Source organism: Hoplias malabaricus, chromosome 7 (genome assembly GCF_029633855.1).
Source record: "Hoplias malabaricus isolate fHopMal1 chromosome 7, fHopMal1.hap1, whole genome shotgun sequence".
NCBI classification, from domain to species: domain Eukaryota; kingdom Metazoa; phylum Chordata; class Actinopteri; order Characiformes; family Erythrinidae; genus Hoplias; species Hoplias malabaricus.
Window position 1 is genome coordinate 45,434,259 of NC_089806.1, and position 20,152 is coordinate 45,454,410.

Sequence of the window (20,152 nt, forward strand, 5' to 3'; positions counted from 1 at the left end):
ATATATATATACTTTTGTGCCATGTGTGAAATGATTTCAGAGTGTGGTTGGGAGTTGTCTGAGCAGAAGAAAAGGGTAAAATGTCCTGTCTGTCTGACAACAGCAAACACACAGAGCATTTTCCTGTTATTATATCCTTGTCATTTTTTGTTTTCAAATGAGATATCTGATAAGGGGTCATTTATCAGAATTTCACATTACTGTTAAATTATTATCAATTCTCAACTCAACTCAACTCAACTTTATTTATAGAGCACTTTAAAAAACACCAACAGTTAAAACAAAGTGCTGTACAAAAGATGTTTATAAAACAAACTAAAACAAAATAAAATAACCAATAAGGAAAAATAAATAACTTAAATAAAAACAACACTAATAAAATTAATAAAACAAAACAAACGTCTCATGCTGAGTTGAAAGCCAAGGAATAAAAATGGGTTTTAAGATAAGTTTTAAAAATCGAAAGTGAAGAAGCCTGCCTAATCTGTAGTGGTAGGCTATTCCACAGTTTCGGCGCAGCAATTGAAAAAGCTCTATCTCCTCTGAGCTTACGTTTTGACCTCGGCACCTCCAGGAGCAGCTGATCAGCTGACCTGAGGCACCGAGCAGAGGTGTAGCAGCTCAGTGAGGTAAGGTGGGGCGAGTCCAATTCATGAATAGTGTAATACTTTCATCATCATTTTCATTGTCATTCTCATTTAATTTTTATTTAGATCTCATCCTGTTTTTGTTGTAAAAAAAAATACATCTTCATCAAATAGATTTAGTCATACTTTTCATTAATGAAATTAACACGGATTCTGTTCCTTTTACTTCCTGCCTGAACAACTCGTTTCACTCTCACCTGCATCACATTACGGAGTTAAGTTGTTTCTGATAATTTTTTTCTGACTTTAATAAATGCACTACACATTCAAATTGGGTTTATTCATTTTTTTACTGTCATCTCAATTAACCCTTTGGAGTCTGAGGCCTTTCAGTTATGTCTGAGGTAATCTGACATGCCTTGACATTTTTACAAATTTCACCTACCTAAAAAATGTGTTCCCACAAAGCTACATATGCTAACATTCAGCAGTAATGTGACAGAAGTAAGTACATCATTTGTCTCATTTTTTAAAAGTAACTCTCTAAACGGACTTCCCAAATATCTATTTTCAAAGGTGCTGATATATAGTGAAAAAACACATTGTGAACATTTATGAAGTTATCTTTTGAGCTCTGAACTTTGCAGACATGGGTGTTAGCTACACATTGATGTTTACAACTTTCTGATAGTTTATGTAGTTTTACCTCTATATTGCTAACCAATCTGACGTGACAATTTTTTCCTCAATACCTGTGGCTCATACATTGAATATTCATGAGCAAAAAGCCATAAATATGAGCTTCAGATGACTGCTTGAAAGCAGTAGAGAGCAAACAAACTTTACTACAAGTCATTTTTTTCCTCAGTCAGCTGAGCTCCGTGCCGCTGCACAGTTACAAAACATTTACCGTCAGCTTCATGAAATCTGTTGCTGAAATTCGCTAGAAGTTAATCAGTGCCAAACATGCTGTATAAAAACAGGTCAAACCTAATTCACTTGTTCTTCACAGTCCTCTTTTGGATCAACAAATTGCTCAAATTTAAGTCATTCCTCCTCAGGCAGTTGAAAAGCGTGACTGTGCCATTTGAAGCTCCATGCTCAGTGTGAAAACACAGGCATGTGCTTTTGTTTATATGACTAAAATGAGCATTTTCACACACTGTGTTGTGGTCATAATCCTTCAATAAGAGTGGCTGGATTAGCATGCTATTAACATAGGAATATGAATGGGTGGGACATGAAGGCATGTGCTCGGTGTCTCAGAGAGAAACATGCCTCTTGTTTCTTATATTTTTATAAAAATTAGCCCCAAAATAAAATCATTTTCAACTTCCATATATTTGAAATATAGACCCTTTAAAGTTTATGTTTCTAGGATAAAAACTATGACTTGGAGTTGCCAGCGGGAATGCCAACTACAAACATTTAAATTTGTAATGAAAATCATATTTCAACCATATTAAATCTTTCCTCTATAAGCAGGTAAATATAACTGACATAAAAATAGCATCTACCAAATGATCAGTTGTTTTATAAAAGTACCATTAATTCAGTTGTGACATACGCTGCTATCAAGGTGAATATTTGGCCCTAATCTGTCATGGCTTGCCTTAGCTCATTTGCCTCAGTCCCAATTTATTTGGAGTATATTTTATGCTTCAAATTATAAATCTATTTATACTTTTCAAAATACAATCAAGTTGGTCAGTGAAAACATTCAAATAAATGTGTTTAGTTAAATAAAAGTTGAAGAAAATTTGCAAATCATTGATGTTTCGCAGTCACACAGCTCCAGTGGCCTCAAGGTTGTGTGTTCGATTTCTGCTCCGGGTGGCTGTTTGTGAGGAGTTGGTGCGTTCTCCCCGTGTTCTAGTGGGTTTCCTCTGGGTCCTCTGGGTGTCCGTAGGTGTGAGTTTGTGAGTGAATGTGTGTGTGTGTATGTGTTGCCCTGTGAAAGACTGGTGCCCCCTGCAGGGTGTATTCCCACCTTGCGCCCAATGATTCCAGGTAGGCTCTAGACCCACCGCGACCCTGAACTGGATAAGCGCATACAGATAATGAATGAATGAATGGTTTTTGTATTTGCTGCCTTTTGTATTTAAATGTACCACAAGGATTGCATAGATAAGGCGGTCTTTGTAAGCAATTTTTTTGCAGTTTAACTAGTGGTTTATCAAGGGACCAGATTTAGAGGAGTGTTGTATCAGAAACATGTTCCTGATACGTGATCATGAGTCTATAAAAGAAAGCTGCTCTGTAATCAGAGCTTGGCTACGCCCTTGTGTACAGGCAGAAGTGAGGCTAGAAATGTAAGCCATAACTGGTGAAAACAGACAATTATAATGTTATTTATCTTATAATGTTATTTAAATTATATTATATTACAATGTTATAATATTTTAATTATAATATTATTATATTCTGTTTGAATATTTACAGATAAAGGCAAACATCGTGATGGACATGAGTGCACAAAAAAATGGGAGCACACTTAATATTACAATTTGTTTTGAACATCACCCTAACTCTTGTCAGAAGTTTGTCTACCCACTATGGTTGAGAATTGTGATGTATCTTGTTCTTGGCTTCATTATACTTCTTACATTGTTTGGAAACCTTTTGGTGATCATTGCTATAGCTCATTTCAAGCAGCTTCACACCCCAACTAACTTCCTCACTCTCTCTCTGGCTGTAGCTGACCTGCTTATAGGAGTGCTTGTGATGCCTCCAAGTATGACACGTTCTGCAGAGTCTTGCTGGTATTTGGGGAACACATTCTGTAAAATACACAGCAGCTTTGCATTTTCATTGGGCTGTGCCTCTATTTTAAGTCTTGTATTCATTTCAGTTGAACGATATTATGCAGTCTGTCACCCCCTGCGCTACCACAGTAAAATGACTCCTCTTACTACTCTGTTCATGATCACTGTTTGCTGGATTGTTTCCCTTGCTGTGGGGTTTGAATTCTCTGAACTGAATTCTCTAAGCAAAGGAGCTTACACTGAAATGTTTTGTGAGGGAAGCTGTGTGATTGTTATTGGACCCATGATAAGTTTGTCAGTTACAGTGTTCACTCTGTACATACCCTCTTTTATCATGCTGAGCATTTATCTGAAAATATATATTGTAGCACAGAAGCAGTCACGTTTAGTTCATAATGCTCTGTCTCGCGTGAATAAATTCAACGGGCAACCCACTATCGGTAAGAATGAGAGGAAAGCCACTAAGACATTAGCTATTGTAATGGGAGGGTTTCTCGCATGCTGGGCCCCATTTTCTGTTTATAACCTCACTTTAACATTTTCTGGTCTCAGTGCCCCACCACAAATGTTTGATTTGCTTTGTTGGTTTGTTAATATCAATTCAGCATTTAATCCTATTGTGTATGCATTTTTCTACAGCTGGTTTAGGAAGGCACTTAGGGTTATTTTGTTAGGCCAAATTTTTAAGTACAATTCTTCAGGAATGAGACTTTATTCATAGCAAATAATAATAATAATAATAATAATAATAATGGTGATGATAATAATGTACACAACACTCAGCAGATTAATAATTTTTTTCGGGGCAAGACAGTGGGCATTTAGTTCAGCTGTGTTCTTATGTGAGATATATGTACATGTGTGTGCATTAATATATTTTCATTGATGGTCAATACACACAAGATTCTGTTATTTACAGAAAACTTCAAGTTAACTGTAGAAAAGTTTCCTGAAAAAAATTAACTTGTGAATGTCTGAGTGAAATAATTTAAAGACAGTTGTGACCACAGAATTTTAGGGGTTGGGCATGGATTGTTCATTCTCGTCTACTTACCTAATAATAAGTTATTCTCACATTTTTAGCCAGTTTGGGGCCAGTCTGTCCTATCATGTCATGCATTCTGATTACATTTACAAAAGCAGTCATCCGTCTCCACCAGCTGCTTCCAGTTGTTAACTGACAATTTACAAGAACTCATAAAGGGAAAAAGAGCAAAGAGAATCTAGGGAAGTTTAGTTTTGCTAGAACGCCATTAGCCATTTATCCATTGTCACAGAGGTGTTTGTGGCATTTCAAAAACAGGAAAGCCCAAAACCTTTGTCATTGGAAGGTCTGGAGAAGCTTTGGTGCTTCATGTCAATTTCTTAGTTCACTTGTGGTTTCTGTTATGTGATTGTGTTGTACAGAAAATATGGAAGACAGGACTCTAGTGTGAGGATCTAAGCTCTTTCTTGAGTTACTGAACATTGACACCCTCATGGACAAAGCAATGGTTTGCGCGGAATATCCTACTGTTATTTTGATTCCATCTGGGAACTAATATTTTCAGTGTATACCAGTTTATCTTGGTGGAAATACGCAGAAAAATTCCAAATTTAGTTTACAACCTGGAACCGTTCTGTTTCCTTGTTGGTGGAAAACCACTATGTGAAATATGGCTTAACCATGGTGTGTTCTTGCTCAGTGATTTCGGGTAGGCTCCAGACCCACCATGACCCTTAACTGGATAAGTGGTTACAGACAACGAATGAATGAATACATGTATGGGTAGATTTATATTGCTCCTGTATAAATAACTCTTTTTAACTGAAAATGTATTATGAATACAAGGATTACATATATAAAATATTACATATTGACATATATATATATATATATATATATATATATATATATATATATATACACACATATTTCAGTTTCATCTGATACAATGTAACTGTTGTGCTTGCTGTTATGTTTGTTGATATTGTTTTCTTTTTTTTGTTGTTTATTCTGTATCAACTTTTAAATGCATACTTTAAACACAACTCAAGCTGAAATTAAAATATATCTTGTTTATCTTGTTGGCTTATATTTAAATCTTACATTGTGTCTCATAACGCAAAACGGATAGGCCGAGTTCTTTCAGCTTTGTAATATTTATCAAAGTATAAGTGAAGTTCTCTTCATGTCAATGTTCTTTATTTTTCACATCTGATTGCCTTTCATTTTTACATATGCGTCAGACCGCAGGCTTTGAAAAATATCACTACCTTACCATGCCACATTAACATTGTCAGCTGATTTTTGCTATTATTCTTTTTTTACTTAAGTGTGTATTAGTTTTAGTCATTTAATTATTACCAGTTTTAGGTCATTATAGTTGATGAAAACTAAAAACAAATTGTCCCTGTAGTGTATTAAATAAAATAAAATTTGGCCTAATTTTAATCATGCAGTTTTAAAGGTTTTACCATAGGGATATTATTTATTGCTTTGCTAGTACAGACCGTGACCATAACAGATGAAACTGAAGTGTTTGGGGTGGAGTTCAGGGTGGCTTATGAATGAATATGGAGCCAGACCCTAAAAATTACAGGAATGCTAGCCATTAAGTGATATGGAATGGACAGGTTGAGGTACTCTAGTCAAGGGTTTGGTTGGTGGCCTGGATTGTGAGTAGGTGAATGAAAGGTGTTAGTGAGTCCAGGAATGAAATGTTTTTAATAAACTGGTGCATGACTGAGTGCCAGTTTGAACATTGAACATTCTTTATTGATTATGATGATGACACAAATTCTAGCGTAATTGGGGATGGCATGGCTGGTAATTTGAGTATTTAAAATGCTGCAGCAATAAAGGGGTAGTGATTCTGCAAATTCCGAAGTGTGCTGAGGATTTCAAGCATGTGACAAGTTAGAAAGCTGACTAAATGATTGCAGACATGCCTGGATGGTGAAAAGCAATTGCCACAGGAGAGACAGCATGTGATAGGGTGAATTGAATTTGAGGTGGCTTTGGGTGCCTGGAGTGCCGGGCAGGGGGCTGGTCCAAGGCTTTGCATGAGGAAAGAACACAAGCTGGAAATTAGGGTCTAGTAGCAGTGTGGCTGCAAGAGGTCAGGTTGAAGGCCCACAGCAGCTGGAGGAAAACATTGCTAACATTACGATAGGAGGCAGCGTGCGGTGCGATGGCTAGAGGAGCAAAAAAAAACGAAGGTCCTCAGTGACACAAGCTGGAAGCAGCTTGGCTGCCAAGATGAGAGGATGGGATGAAGGACCACAGCAGTACCTAGGACAGAATGAGGGCTGAAAAATTTTAGGTTCATAGCCAGAAAGGAGAGTTTGGGCCTGTGGTAGGAGAAACTGCAAGCTGCAAAGCTAGGGCTGGGAGAATTGTAGCTGTGAGCAGAGGGCAGGAAGAAGATGCTGTACAGGATCTGTTCAGTGGACGCTGCTTGTTTGTGAGAAGGAGGGCATAAGGATGATGGTCCACGGCAGCTTCTGAAGAGAGAGCACAAGCTGCAAATTTGGATCCAGAGGGCAGTGCAGCCCCAAAGTGAGGGATCGGGACGAAGGTCCACAGCATGAGAGAGGATGGGCTGAAAAGGAAGAGGCAGGGTGCAGCAAAACCGCAAGGGGGAGTGGAATAGAATGAAAATACACATTAGGAGAGAGGGTGGGCTGTAAAGGAAAAGGTGGGATGTAGGAAAGCTGCAACGGGAAGGTGACTAGAATGAAGATCCACAGCAGCACCTTCAAGGAGGATGAGTTGGAAAGCTGGAGAGTGTGAGCAGCACAGCAGCAGAGGGGTTGGGACAATGGTCCATGTAGTACCTGAAAAGAGAGGGCATGAGCCAGAAGCTGGAGGGTGGGAAAAACACAGCAGCAGAGAGTTTGGGATGTGGTTCCACAGCAGCACCTGAAAAGAGAAAGTGAGAAGGCTGGGTACGGCACGGCCACAACATGAAGGGGTTGGGACGAACATCCACGAAGCTTGGGTTGGGATGATAAAGGGAGGGGTTGGGAATATGAGTAGACACAGAAGGAGAGGAGTAGAAAGGAGGGATTGGGATGATAAAGGGAGGAGTTGGGATGACGAGTAAAGACAGAAGGAGAGAAGGTAGAAAGGGAAGGATGATAAAGGCAGGAGGTTAAGATTATAAAGGAAGGAGGTTGGGATGATAAGTAGAGACAGAGAGGAGGATTGTGCGCTAGGAGAGGAGAGAATGAGGAGCAGAGAGGAGCTGCGTCTAAATTGGTCCAATGCTGTCAGTTAAGGCAGTGTTCTAAGGGAAAGAGGTGTCAGCACAGAAGGAAAGCTTAAATGTGCTGCCTACTTTCTGTTGCAATGTCGTCAAATACAATCAAAATTAACACAGGTTCTGTCCCTTTTTCTTCCTGCCTGAATAACTTGTTTTACTCTGACGTGTCACATTACAGAGTGAAATTGGTTCAGATTTTTTTTTTTGCTCACTTTAATAAATGCACTAAACATTCAAATTTGGTTCATCCATTTATTTTCTATCTCATCTCAGTTAAGTCAAGCCATGGCACATTTTAGGGTCAATGATTCACCTGGATAGCAGCATATGTTACAACTGAATTAATGGTACTTGCTCACATACACAAGTCACCTATGGCCTTTGTCATTGTATATTATACAATGCATTTAATCTTTTGCATTTAACCCAACTATGGCAGTGAACACACATAATAGTGCACTATGGGGTGAGAACACACACCCAGAGCACTGAGCAGCCATCCCTGGCACCTAGGTAGCTGTTGGTGCCTTGGTCAAGGACATCTCAGTGGTGTATTGAGGGAGTAGGACACTCCCACTACCCATAAATTTCCTGCCGGTTGTGGGAATCGAACAAACGACCTTTCAGTCCTAAGCTCTCTTCTCTAAAAATTAGACCACGGCTGCCAGTTTGTAGCTGTTTGGATTATGTCACAAAGATTGTCAACACATAAAGACACATGTATTACCTTTGTATTAAAGAAGTTATAATCTGGTAGATGCTATTTTAATGACTGTTATATTTACCTGCTTAAAGAGGAAAGATTTAATATGGTGGAACTTGATTTTCATAACAACTTTACACATTTGCAGTCCGCTCTTCCACCGGCAGCTCAGAATTAGAGTTTTTATCCTAGAAACATAATAAACTGTAGCGTAATGAGCTAATTAGTCATTAATTATTTACTAATTAATTGTTAATTTATTGTTAATTAATCCGCTGGTTGTGTAAAGCATGTAACTTCATCCAAGTGTAGTTGGTACGCTCTAGGGCTACTATGCGCCCTCTATTGAATTAAAGAGCTGTCTCCACATACAGTAACCACGACTACGCCACCTCAATTGTCTAAAGGGTATGGGGATCCCTGTCAGGTTTCTCAAATAAATGAATAATGAGACTGTTTAACAAATGATACTCAGTTGTATCAGTTGTACTCAACAAATGATATTCAGTCAACACAGCATCAAATCAAGACACATTAACACGAGTCTTAAATTAAATATTGAACAAAGGGACCACACCCATGCAGCCAACCACTCCTGGCAAAGTCTAAAAGGTTATAAGCAAGATCCCACCAGAGTAATAATGGTTTACAATTAATTACCCCAAAGAAAAAAAAGAGAAAACAACACCTCTAAAATTAAACCACTCTATACAAAAGAGAAAAAGAACACCAATAATAATTTGTCACGCCCTCGTCCTGTCTGGTCTGTCTTCCCCGCCATGTGCTCTCTCAGCACATGGCTCTGTTTGGTATTGTCCTTGTCTCCGCCTTTGTTCTCGTTTTGATTCCTAGCTCTAGTCATGTTGTGTCATGTTTGAATTCCTAGTCCGTTTGTGTTTGTTTTGTTAAGATCTTGTAAATAAAAGTCTGTGTTGTAGCGTGTGCATCCTCCTCCGTCAGTCCGACTCTGCGTATCCTGACATAATCAAACCTAAGCCTTGGGGAAGAACACTAATAATTACTCTATTGCCATCATGATTAAGACTTATTCAAATGCGTTGAACAATAAATGGGTATAAAAGGCAACCCCTAGTAACACTAAATGAGAGTAATGGTCCTATGGTTCACTAAGAGAAGGAGATTAAAAGACACCAACAGTACAGGTGGCTCAGTAAATCGACACAGTACTACTAAAATTTGGCAAGAGAGGCAAGCAAGTAATATAAGGGAGAGGAAAAAAAGAGAAAGAAAAGAAACAAAAGAAAACAATGGCCTACAGGCAACCAGGCCTGGCGCCACTGAAACAGATAAAACACAGTATCAATCTACATTTCAGTACACTCCTGTCCTTAAGACATAACACATCTGCTCCCCCTGATCAGAAGAACCCCACCACTCACAAGTAACAATAAAACCTCCCCATGTACATACATCTATATGCCTAAAATGAATATAGATATACGTACAGATATAAATACATACATTAATACAGAGTGGTTGCTATAACAGTCAGAAAAAACACTAAGATGAGATGCACTAATATAAAAAAGAAACACCCACCTAGCTGCTCAAAGGACTATCAACCAGCACAGGAACAGTGCCATTCAGGCAACTGCAGTCAATTACTATATTGAGGTCAAAACACAAATCGCCATTAACCGCATTGCTCCCCATATCACAATCCCTAACCGGCCTCCCTTCGAAGCCCACCAGTATTCACCTAAAACTACCCACATAAACCAGAGTTGTACTTACTAAGCCTTAATGGTGAAGACAGTTATCCCGTGGCCTCGAACCACCATCTACCCTATAGCTCACTGGGTAGTCAAGCAAGGCTAGAAACCTGCTTAAAACTCCTGGGACACTTGGCTTCCAATTCAGCCAGAGAAATCCGACTCAGCCTCCACCGCCGCAACAACACTGCACGCCCAAACACACCACCTTGGTTGATTAAAGCGGAAGTGGAAATTATTGGTGACCTGGGGCTTTTATCGTCCTAACAAACCCACCAGGTGGCGACAATAATACCTTCCTTAGCGTTCCGTGTCAACCATACCACACAAGTATGAATATGCATACTTGATGATGCATGAGATGATTTCCTGGACCCAGGTTTACACTTGACTTTTATAAGCAAATTCATCACACAAACACAGAACACTTGTATGATACAGCAAAGTTATTTATTTGGATAACAATAGCTTTCACAACATGGGACTAATCAATTTTATGACTTTCAATAACGTGTATTGAAAGGAAATTAATATGTATAGTGCGTTAACATGAGACTATTATGAAATTAATTGTAACTGGTAACTAAAGGAGGTGTGTAGTCGGTAAAGTTAAATTGGATTTAGTTTTCACCCTGAGAGCAAGTATGAGAACCTGCCGGACCACTGAAGAATGAGCTTTTCGCAGTGGTTCGCTCCAGATGAAGTTCCGGTCTGAGGTGGGGATCCCGGTGTTGCCGACCTTCAGCTACGTATTTGGGGAACCAGAGGGCTGTCTTTGGTGGGGCCCTGGTTGGAGGTCTCAAGCTTTTTTGTGTACACTGGCAGTTCTTGATCTGGGCTGGCCTGTCCTTCGGTGCTCAGGACAGTGGATTCGGCGGCTCGATGAAGCACTTGTTCCTGTGTGAATGCCGACGTCCGGGAATTATACTTCTGTTCTATAAGCTAATCTCAGACATGCTCACTTGTTTGGCCAAATCAATTTTACAAGCTGTGGATCATTTCTAGCGTGTGTGGAGCAATAAAAAATGAGTAAACGGAACAAAAGAAACAAAAATAATAATAATTGAAATACTATCTTTCTGCAGAAGGCTCAGTACTTAAAATGGGTCAAGTATTTGGGAGGATTGCTGGGGATTGCTGTTGTGGATCTTCGAGTCGATTCTCTTTGTTGAAGCTTGGCTGTTGCTGTCGTTGATTCCGTTCTCCACTCTACTCTTGACTGTTTCTCGAACATGACTCTGACTGTGTCAGATTCTCCAACTTGTCTCTCTTGACTCTTACTCTGGCTCAATCTGGGCATGGGCTTTTCAAGGTTTACTTAGCTCCCTCGTCAAGGGAGGAGCATGTGCTCCGATTGGACTCTGAGGGTTTGGGCAGAGCCGCTGGTAGTTGCTCCACAGTGTTTCAGTCACAGTTGAGTCCTGAGGCTCCGCCTTCTGGATTTGGCGGGAACTGAGGCAAAGGAATCTTTTAGACCAAGTCATTGATTATTTGCCAGTTTGTCATGGAGAATATTCGTGATAAAATATTCTTAGTAACTTGGTATTTCTCCTGGTGGGTTATTCTACAGTGTTGTACATAGCATATACACAAACAGTTTTAGCCCAAATACAGTATAACACATGAAATAAGGGAAGGGTTTCTTTCAACCAAGCACTTATGCTTCATCCATTTATTCATTCAACTGAGTGTTGCCCATGGAAATAAAACATTCATCTTTACAAATCCAGATTGGATTATATCAGGGATTTCAAGAAAATAAGTATGTTTGTAACATTTTGCCACCTGGATTGACAAGATGAAATTGTAGGAATGAATTGTCACAGAGGCCAGAACAAAGTACTTCTTTGATGTCGTGTGGCGTTTTAGCTAAAGGCAACCACATTTGTTCCATGTGGCTGCAGTCATTCTTGAAAATTTATTTAGGATCTCCTGTAGGTTTTTGGTCATCTTTGGTGTCATGTTGATTTTCACATGAAGTCTCAGTGTTATGTTGTAACATGTATTGCTCCTAGAACATTAGAAGGGAGATTTCTTTTTCATTTCTTTTAAACGTAGAAGTGTAGGAATTACATGGTTTTAACTTGGTCAGAAAGACAGGGAAAGTCTTAATTGAAACTTTACATAGCAATGTTTATTGGATCAGCCTGGTACACTCCTAGGTGACAAGTCACCAGGTGTCCTGTGAGTAAAATTCTGTGTTCATGAATATAGTCCTATTCAATGGTTGTGGGGGAAAGCCTTCCTCCCTTTCGCTTTGATCATCTGGTCCTTGTAGGAAAGCCAGATGAGCAGTCTAACCAAATGGTCAGTTTTCTGACATCTAAAAGAAAAACATATTTTAATCAAGGGGTTTGATTTGGAGATTCAGGTCCTGACTCCACTACAAAACATACCCCAGAAAACTTAAAGTGTATACTTTTCAATTATTTGAGGTTGAAAAGCAATTTTTTTAGCTTGTTATAAAAATATAAGAAACAAGATGCACGTCTCTCTCTGAGATTCCAAGCGCATACCTTCATGGCCCACCAATTCATATTTCTATGTTAATAGCATGCTAATCCAGCCACTCTAACTGGAGGATTACGATTGCAACACAACATGTAAACATGCTAATTTTAGTCATATAAACAAAAGCACATTGTTGTGTTTTCACACTGAGCGTGGAACTTTAAGATGGCCCAGTCACACTTTTCAGCTACCTGAAGAGGAACAGCTTAATTTTGAGCAATGTGTTGATTCAAAATAGGATGGTGATGAATAAGTGAAATATGTTTGATTAGTTCTCCTGCAGCATGTTTGGCGCTGATTAGCTTCTAGCAAATTCCAGCGACGGATTTCATGAAGCTGGTGGTAAATGTTTTATGATTGCAGTGCTCAGCTGTGTAGTAAAATTTAAATGCTCTCTGTGGCTTTTTTTTAGGTAGGTGAAATTTGTAAAAATGTCAATGCATGTCAGATTACCTCTGACATGGCCAAAAGAACTCCAGAGGGATAACTCAGTCCCAATTTATTTTGAGTGTATTTTAATTGTCAAATTACAAATCTATTTTTACCTTTCAAAATGCAATCAAGTTGATCAGTGAAAACATTCAAATAAGTGTGTTTAGTTAAATAAAAGTTGAAGAAAATGAGCAAATTATAGATTCTTGTTTTTTGTATTTTAATGCACCACAAGGATTGTATAGATAAGCACATTATTTTGCAGTTTAACTAATGGATTATCAAGGGACAATATTGAGAGGTGTGTTGTAGCAGAAACATGTTCCTGATACATGATCATGAGCCTATAAAAGAAAGCTGCTCTGTAATCAGAGCTTGGCTATGCCCTTGTGTACAGGCAGAGGTGAGGCTAGAAATGTAAGCCATAACTGGTGAATTATATTATATTGTATTATAATGTTATAATATTATAATTATAATATTATTATATTATTCTGTTTGAATATTTACAGATAATGGCAAACATCGTGATGGACATGAGTGCACAAAAAAATGGGAGCACACTTAATATCACAATTTGTTTTGATCATCACCCTAACTCTTGTCAGAAGTTTATCTACCCACTATGGTTGAGAATTGTGATGTATCTTGTTCTTGGTTTCATTATACTTCTTACATTGTTTGGAAACCTTATGGTGATCGTAACTATAGCTCATTTCAAGCAGCTTCACACCCCAACTAACTTCCTCACTCTCTCTCTGGCTGTAGCTGACCTGCTTATAGGAGTGCTTGTGATGCCTCCAAGTATGACACGTTCTGCAGAGTCTTGCTGGTATTTGGGGAACACATTCTGTAAAATACACAGCAGCTTTGCAATTTCATTGGGCTGTGCCTCTATTTTAAGTCTTGTATTCATTTCAGTTGAACGATATTATGCAGTCTGTCACCCCCTGCGCTACCACAGTAAAATGACTCCTCTTACTACTCTGTTCATGATCACTGTTTGCTGGAGTGTTTCCCTTGCTATGGGATTTGTATACCCTGAACTGAATTCTCTAAGCAAAGTAGCTTACACTGAAATGTTTTGTGAGGGAAGCTGTGTGGTTGTTATTGGACCCATGATAAGTTTGTCACTTACAGTGTTCACTCTGTACATACCCTCTTTTATCATGCTGAGCATTTATCTGAAAATATATATTGTAGCACAGAAGCAGTCACGTTTAGTTCATAATGCTCTGTCTCGAGTGAATAAATCCAATGGGCAACCGACTATTGGTAAGAATGAGAGGAAAGCCACTAAGACATTAGCTATTGTAATGGGAGGGTTTCTCGCATGCTGGGCCCCATTTTCTGTTTATAACCTCACTTTGACATTTTCTGGTCTCAGTGCCCCACCAGAAATGTTTGATGTGCTTTGTTGGTTTGTTAATATCAATTCAGCATTTAATCCTATTGTGTATGCATTTTTCTACAGCTGGTTTAGGAAGGCACTCAGGGTTATTTTGTTAGGCCAAATTTTTAAGTACAATTCTTCAGGAATGAGACTTTATTCATAGCAAATAATAATAATAATGGTGATGATAATGTTTTGGGGCAAGACAGTGGGCATTTAGTTCAGCTGTGTTCTTATGTGAGATATATGTTCATGTGTATGCATTAATATATTTTCATTGATGCTCAATACACACAAGATTCTGTTATTTACTGAAAACGTCAAGTTAACTGTAGAAAAGTTCCTGAAAAAAAAAATTAACATGTGAATGTCTGAGTGATATAATTTAAAGACAGTTGTGACCACAGAATTTTAGGGGTTGGGCATGGATTTTTCATTCTCGTCTACTTATCTTATAATAAGTTATTCTCACATTTTTAGCCAGTTTGGTGCCAGTCTGTCCTATCATGTAATGCATTGTGATTACATTTACAAAAGCAGTCATCCGTCTCCACCAACTGCTTCCAGTTGTTAACTGGCAATTTATAAGAACTCATAAAGGGAAAAAAGAGCAAAGAGCATCTAGGGAAGCTTAGATTTGCTGGAACTCCATTATCCATATAGCCATTGTCACCGAGGTGTTTGTGGCATTTCAAAAACAGGAAAGCCCCAAACCCTTGTCATTGGAAGGTCTGGAGAAGCTTTGGTGCTTCATGTCAATGTCTTTGTTTACTTGTGGTTTCTATTATGTGATTGTGTTGTACAGAAAATATGGACGGCAGGACTCTAGTGTGAGTATCTAAGCTCTTTCTTGAGTTACTGAACCTTGACACGCTCATGGACAAAGCAATGCTTTGCGCTGAAGATCCTACTGTTATTTTGATTCCATCTGGGAACTAATATTTTCTGGTTTGTGAACCAGTTTATGTTGGTGGAAATACGCAGAATAATTTCTAATTTAGTTTACAACCTGGAACCGTTCTGTTGACTTGTTGGTGGAAAACCGTTATTTGAAATATAGCTTAACTAACAACAGACAGTGTAGTAGTGCCACCTTATGAAATATGGCTCAACTAACAGCCGAAAATGAAATAATACACCTATGTACACGCACGTGTGCGTTTTAACATTAGGAATCAATCAGTCATTCAGTCAACAAGCGAAAATGCCTCTTCTAGGCTGAACTGGCAGGCAGTCCAGCAAAAAAAAGATTGATTACATGTATGGGGTCTGTGAGGAGTTTGGTGTGTTATCCCCGTGTCCACGTTGGGGCTTCCTCCTGATGCTCTGGTTTCCTCCCACTATCCATAAACACACACTTGTAAGTGGATGGACAACACAAACGTGTCCATATGTGTGATTGTGTTAGTGAATGTGCATTGCCCTGTGAAGGACTTGCGCCCTCTCCAGGGTGTGATCTTCCTCAGTGATTTCGGGTAGGCTCCAGACCCACCACGACCCTGAACTGGATAAGTGGTTACAGACAATGAATGAATGAATACATGTATGGGTAGATTTACATTGCTCCTGTATAAATAAGTCTTTTTAACTGAAAATATATTATGAATACAAGGATTACATATATAAAATATTACATATTGACATATATATACACACACATATAAAATATGTAATTCTGTATGTATTTCAGTTCCGTCTGATACAATGTAACTGTTGTGCTTGCTGTTATGTTTGTTGATATTGTTTTCTTTTTTTTGTTGTTGTTTATTCTGCTTCAATTTTGGATTTTAAATACATAATTTAAACACAAGTCAAGCTGAAATTAAAATATATCTTGTTTATTTTGTTGGCTTATATTTAAATCTTACATTGTGTCTCATAATGTAAAATGCATAGGCCCAGTTCTTTCAGCTTTGTAATATTATCAAAGCATCTATAATCTGGTAGATGGTATTTTTATGTTTGTTATATTTACCTGCTTAAAGAGGAAAGATTTAATATGGTGGAACTTGATTTTCATACAACTTTACACATTTGCAATCCGCTCTTCCATCGGCAGCTCAGAATTAGAGTTTTTATCCTAGAAACATAATAAACTGTAACGGAATGAGCTAATTAGTCATTAATTATTTACTAATTAATTGTTAATTTAGGGGCGGCACGGTGGCGCAGCAGGTAGTGTCGCAGTCACACAGCTCCAGGGGCCTGGAGGTTGTGGGTTCGATTCCCGCTCCGGGTGACTGTCTGTGAGGAGTTGGTGTGTTCTCCCCGTGTCCGCGTGGGTTTCCTCCGGGTGCTCCGGTTTCCTCCCACAGTCCAAAAACACACGTTGCAGGTGGATTGGCGACTCGAAAGCGTCCGTAGGTATGAGTGTGTGAGTGAATGTGTGTGTGTCTGTGTTGCCCTGTGAAGGACTGGCGTCCCCTCCAGGGTGTATTCCTGCCTTGCGCCCAATGATTCCAGGTAGGCTCTGGACCCCCCGCGACCCTAAATTGGATAAGCGGTTACAGATAATGGATGGATAATGGATGGATTGTTAATTTATTGTTAATTAATCCGCTGGTTGTGTAAAGCATGTAACTGCATCCAAGTATGAATATGCAATTTCCCTAGGTTAAAAGATGATTTCTTGGACCCAGGTTTACACTTGACTTTCATAAGCAAATTCATCACACAAACACAGAACACTTGTATGATACAGAAAAGTTATTCATTTGGATAACAATAGCTTTCACAACATGGGACCAATTATTAAAGTTACATAGACGGGGCTAACTGGTGAACCAACCAATTTTATGACCTTCAATTACGTGCATTGAAAGGAAATTAATATGTATAGTGCGTTAACATGAGTCTATTAGGAAATGAATTGTAACTGGTAACTAAAGGAGGTGTGTAGTCGGTAAAGTTAAATTGAATTTTGTGTTCAGTATGAGAGCCTGCTGGACCACTGAAGAATGAGCTTTTCACAGTGGTTTGCTCCAGATGAAGTTCCGGTCTGAGATGGGGATCCCGGTGTTGCTGACCTTCAGCTGCGTAGTCAGGGAACCTGAGGGCTGTCTTTGGTGGGGCCCTGGTTGGAGGTCTCAAGCTTTTTGGGTACACTGGCAGTTCTCGATCTGGGCTCGCCTGTGCTTCGGCGCTCTGGATGGTGGATTCGGCGGCTCGATGAAGCACTCGTTCCTGTGTGAATGCCGACGTCTGGGAATTATACTTCTGTTCTATAAGCTAATCTCACGTGCTCATTTGTTTGGCCAAACCAAATTTATAAGCCGTGGATCAGTTCTAGCGTGGGAGCTTTTGTGGAGCAATAAAGAAAGAATAAACAAAACAAAAGAAACAAAACAAATAATAATTGAAATATCTTTCTGCAGAAGGCTCAGTACTTAAAATGGAGTCTGTTCTTTTCAGAGATTTTCTTAGTGGAGTCAAGTATTTGGGAGGATTGCTGTTGTGGATCTTCGCATCGATTCTCTTTGATGAAACCTGGCTGTTGCTGTCAACTCTTGACTGTTTCTCGAACATGACTCTGACTGTGTCAGATTCTCCAACTTGGCTCTCTCGACTTACTCTGGCTCAATTTGTGCAATGGGCTTTTCAAGGTTTACTTAGGTCCCTGCTCAAGGGAGGAGCATGTGCTCCGATTGGACTCTGAGGGTTTGGGCAGAGCCGCTGGTGGTTGCTCCACAGTGTTTCAGTCACAGTTGAGTCTTGAGGCTGTGGATTTGGCGGGAACTGAGACAAAGGAATCTTTTAGACCAAGTCATTGATTATTTGTCAGTTTGTCATGGAGTGTATTCGTGGTAAAATATGTTTCTTAGTAACTTGGTATTTCTCCTGGTGGGTTATTCTACAGTGTTGTACATAGCATATACACAAACAGTTTTAGCCCAAATACAGTATAACACATGGAATAAGGGAAGGGTTTCTTTCAACCAAGCACTTATGCTTCATCCATTTATTCATTCAACTGAGTGTTGCCCATGGAAACAAAACATTCATCTTTACAAATCCAGATTGGATTATATCAGGGATTTCAAAAAAATAAGTATGTTTGTAACATTTTTCCACCTGGATTGACATGATTAAATTGTAGGAATGAATTGTCACAGAGGCCAGAACAAAGTACTTCTTTGATGTCGTGTGGCGTTTTAGCTAAAGGCAGCCGCATTTGTTCCATGTGGCTGCAGTCATTCTTGAAAATTTATTTAGGATCTCCTGTAGGTTTTTGGTCATCTTTGGTGTCATGTTGATTTTCACATGAAGTCTCAGTGTTATGTTGTAACATGTATTGCTCCTAGAACATTAGAAGGGAGATTTCTTTTTCATTTCTTTTAAATGTTGAAGTGTAGGAATTACATGGTTTTAACTTGGTCAGAAAGACAGGGAAAGTCTTGATTGAAACTTTACAAAGCAATGTTTATTGGATCAGCCCTGGTACACTCCTAGGTGACAAGTCAACAGGTGTCCTGTGAGTAAAGTTCTGTTTTTATGAATATAGATTGGAGTCCTCAATGATTCAATGGTTGTGGGGGAAAGCCTTACCCCCTTTCGCTTTGATCATCTGGTCCTTGTAGGAAAGCCAGATGAGCAGTCTAACCAAATGGTCAGTTTTCTGACATCTAAAAGAAAAACATATTTTAATCAAGGGGTTTGATTTGGAGATTCAGGTCCTGACTTCACTACAAAACATAACCCCAGAAACCTTAAAGTGTATAGTTTTCAATTATATGGGGGTGGAGAAGCAATTTTTTTTAGCTTGTTAAAAAAATATATGAAACACGAGGCAGATCTCTCTCTGAGATTCCAAGCGCATGCCTTCATGGCCCACCAATTCATATTTCTATGTTAATAGCATGCTAATTCAGCCACTCTAACTGTAGGATTACGATCGCAACACAACATGTAAAAATGCTCATTTTAGTCATATAAACAAAAGCACATTGTTGTGTTTTCACACTGAGCATGGAGATTTAAGATGGCTCAGTCACACATTTCAGCTACCTGAAGAGGAACAGCTTAATTTTGAGCAATGTGTTGATTCAAAATAAGATTGTGATGAATAAGTGAAATATGTTTGATTAGTTCTCCTGCAGCATGTTTGGCGCTGATTAGCTTCTAGCAAATTCCAGCGACGGATTTCATGAAGCTGGTGGTAAATATTTTATGATTGCAGTGCTCAGCTGTGTAGTAAAATTTGAATGCTCTTTGTGGCTTTTTTTAGGTAGGTGAAATTTGTAAAAATGTCAAGGCATGTCAGTTTACCTCTGACATGGCTGAAAGGCCTCAGACTCCAGAGGGTTAACTCATTTGCCTCAGTCCCAACTTATTTTGAGTGTATTTTAGATGTCATATTACAAATCTATTTTTACTTTTCAAAACTCAATCAATTTGGTCAGTTAAAACATTCAAATAAATGTATTTAGTTAAATAAAAGTTGAAGAAAATTAGCAAATTATAGATCCTTGTTTTTGCTGTTTTTTTTTTTTTTCATTTTAATGCACCACAAGGGTTTTATAGATGAGCAAATTTTTTGCAGTTTAACTAGTGGATTATCAAGGGACAATATTGAGAGGAGTGTTGTAGCAGAAACATGTTCCTGATACATGATCATGAGCCTATAAAAGAAAGCTGCTCTGTAATCAGAGCTTGGCTACGCCCTTGTGTACAGACAGAGGTGAGGCTAGAAATGTAAGCCATAACTGGTTAAAACAGACAATTATAATGTTTCTGCATTTAATAATTTTGTTATAATTTAGACAGAAAATCTTGTTTTACCAG

The 20,152-nt window shown here is 38.7% G+C and overlaps 3 protein-coding genes across 3 annotated transcripts in view; all 3 read left to right on the forward strand.

Moving 5' to 3' along the window:
* stx7l (syntaxin 7-like) overlaps nucleotides 1-20,152 on the forward strand; it is a 300,211-nt gene that overhangs the window by 139,774 nt on the left and 140,285 nt on the right. The gene's annotated exons all lie outside the window — the stretch shown is intronic.
* LOC136702793 (trace amine-associated receptor 1-like) lies at nucleotides 3,048-4,073 on the forward strand. The gene has a single exon (XM_066677931.1). It carries the CDS (start codon nucleotides 3,048-3,050, stop codon nucleotides 4,071-4,073), a length of 1,026 nt encoding a protein of 341 aa, XP_066534028.1.
* On the forward strand, nucleotides 13,509-14,534 carry LOC136702795 (trace amine-associated receptor 1-like). The gene has a single exon (XM_066677932.1). It carries the CDS (start codon nucleotides 13,509-13,511, stop codon nucleotides 14,532-14,534), a length of 1,026 nt encoding a protein of 341 aa, XP_066534029.1.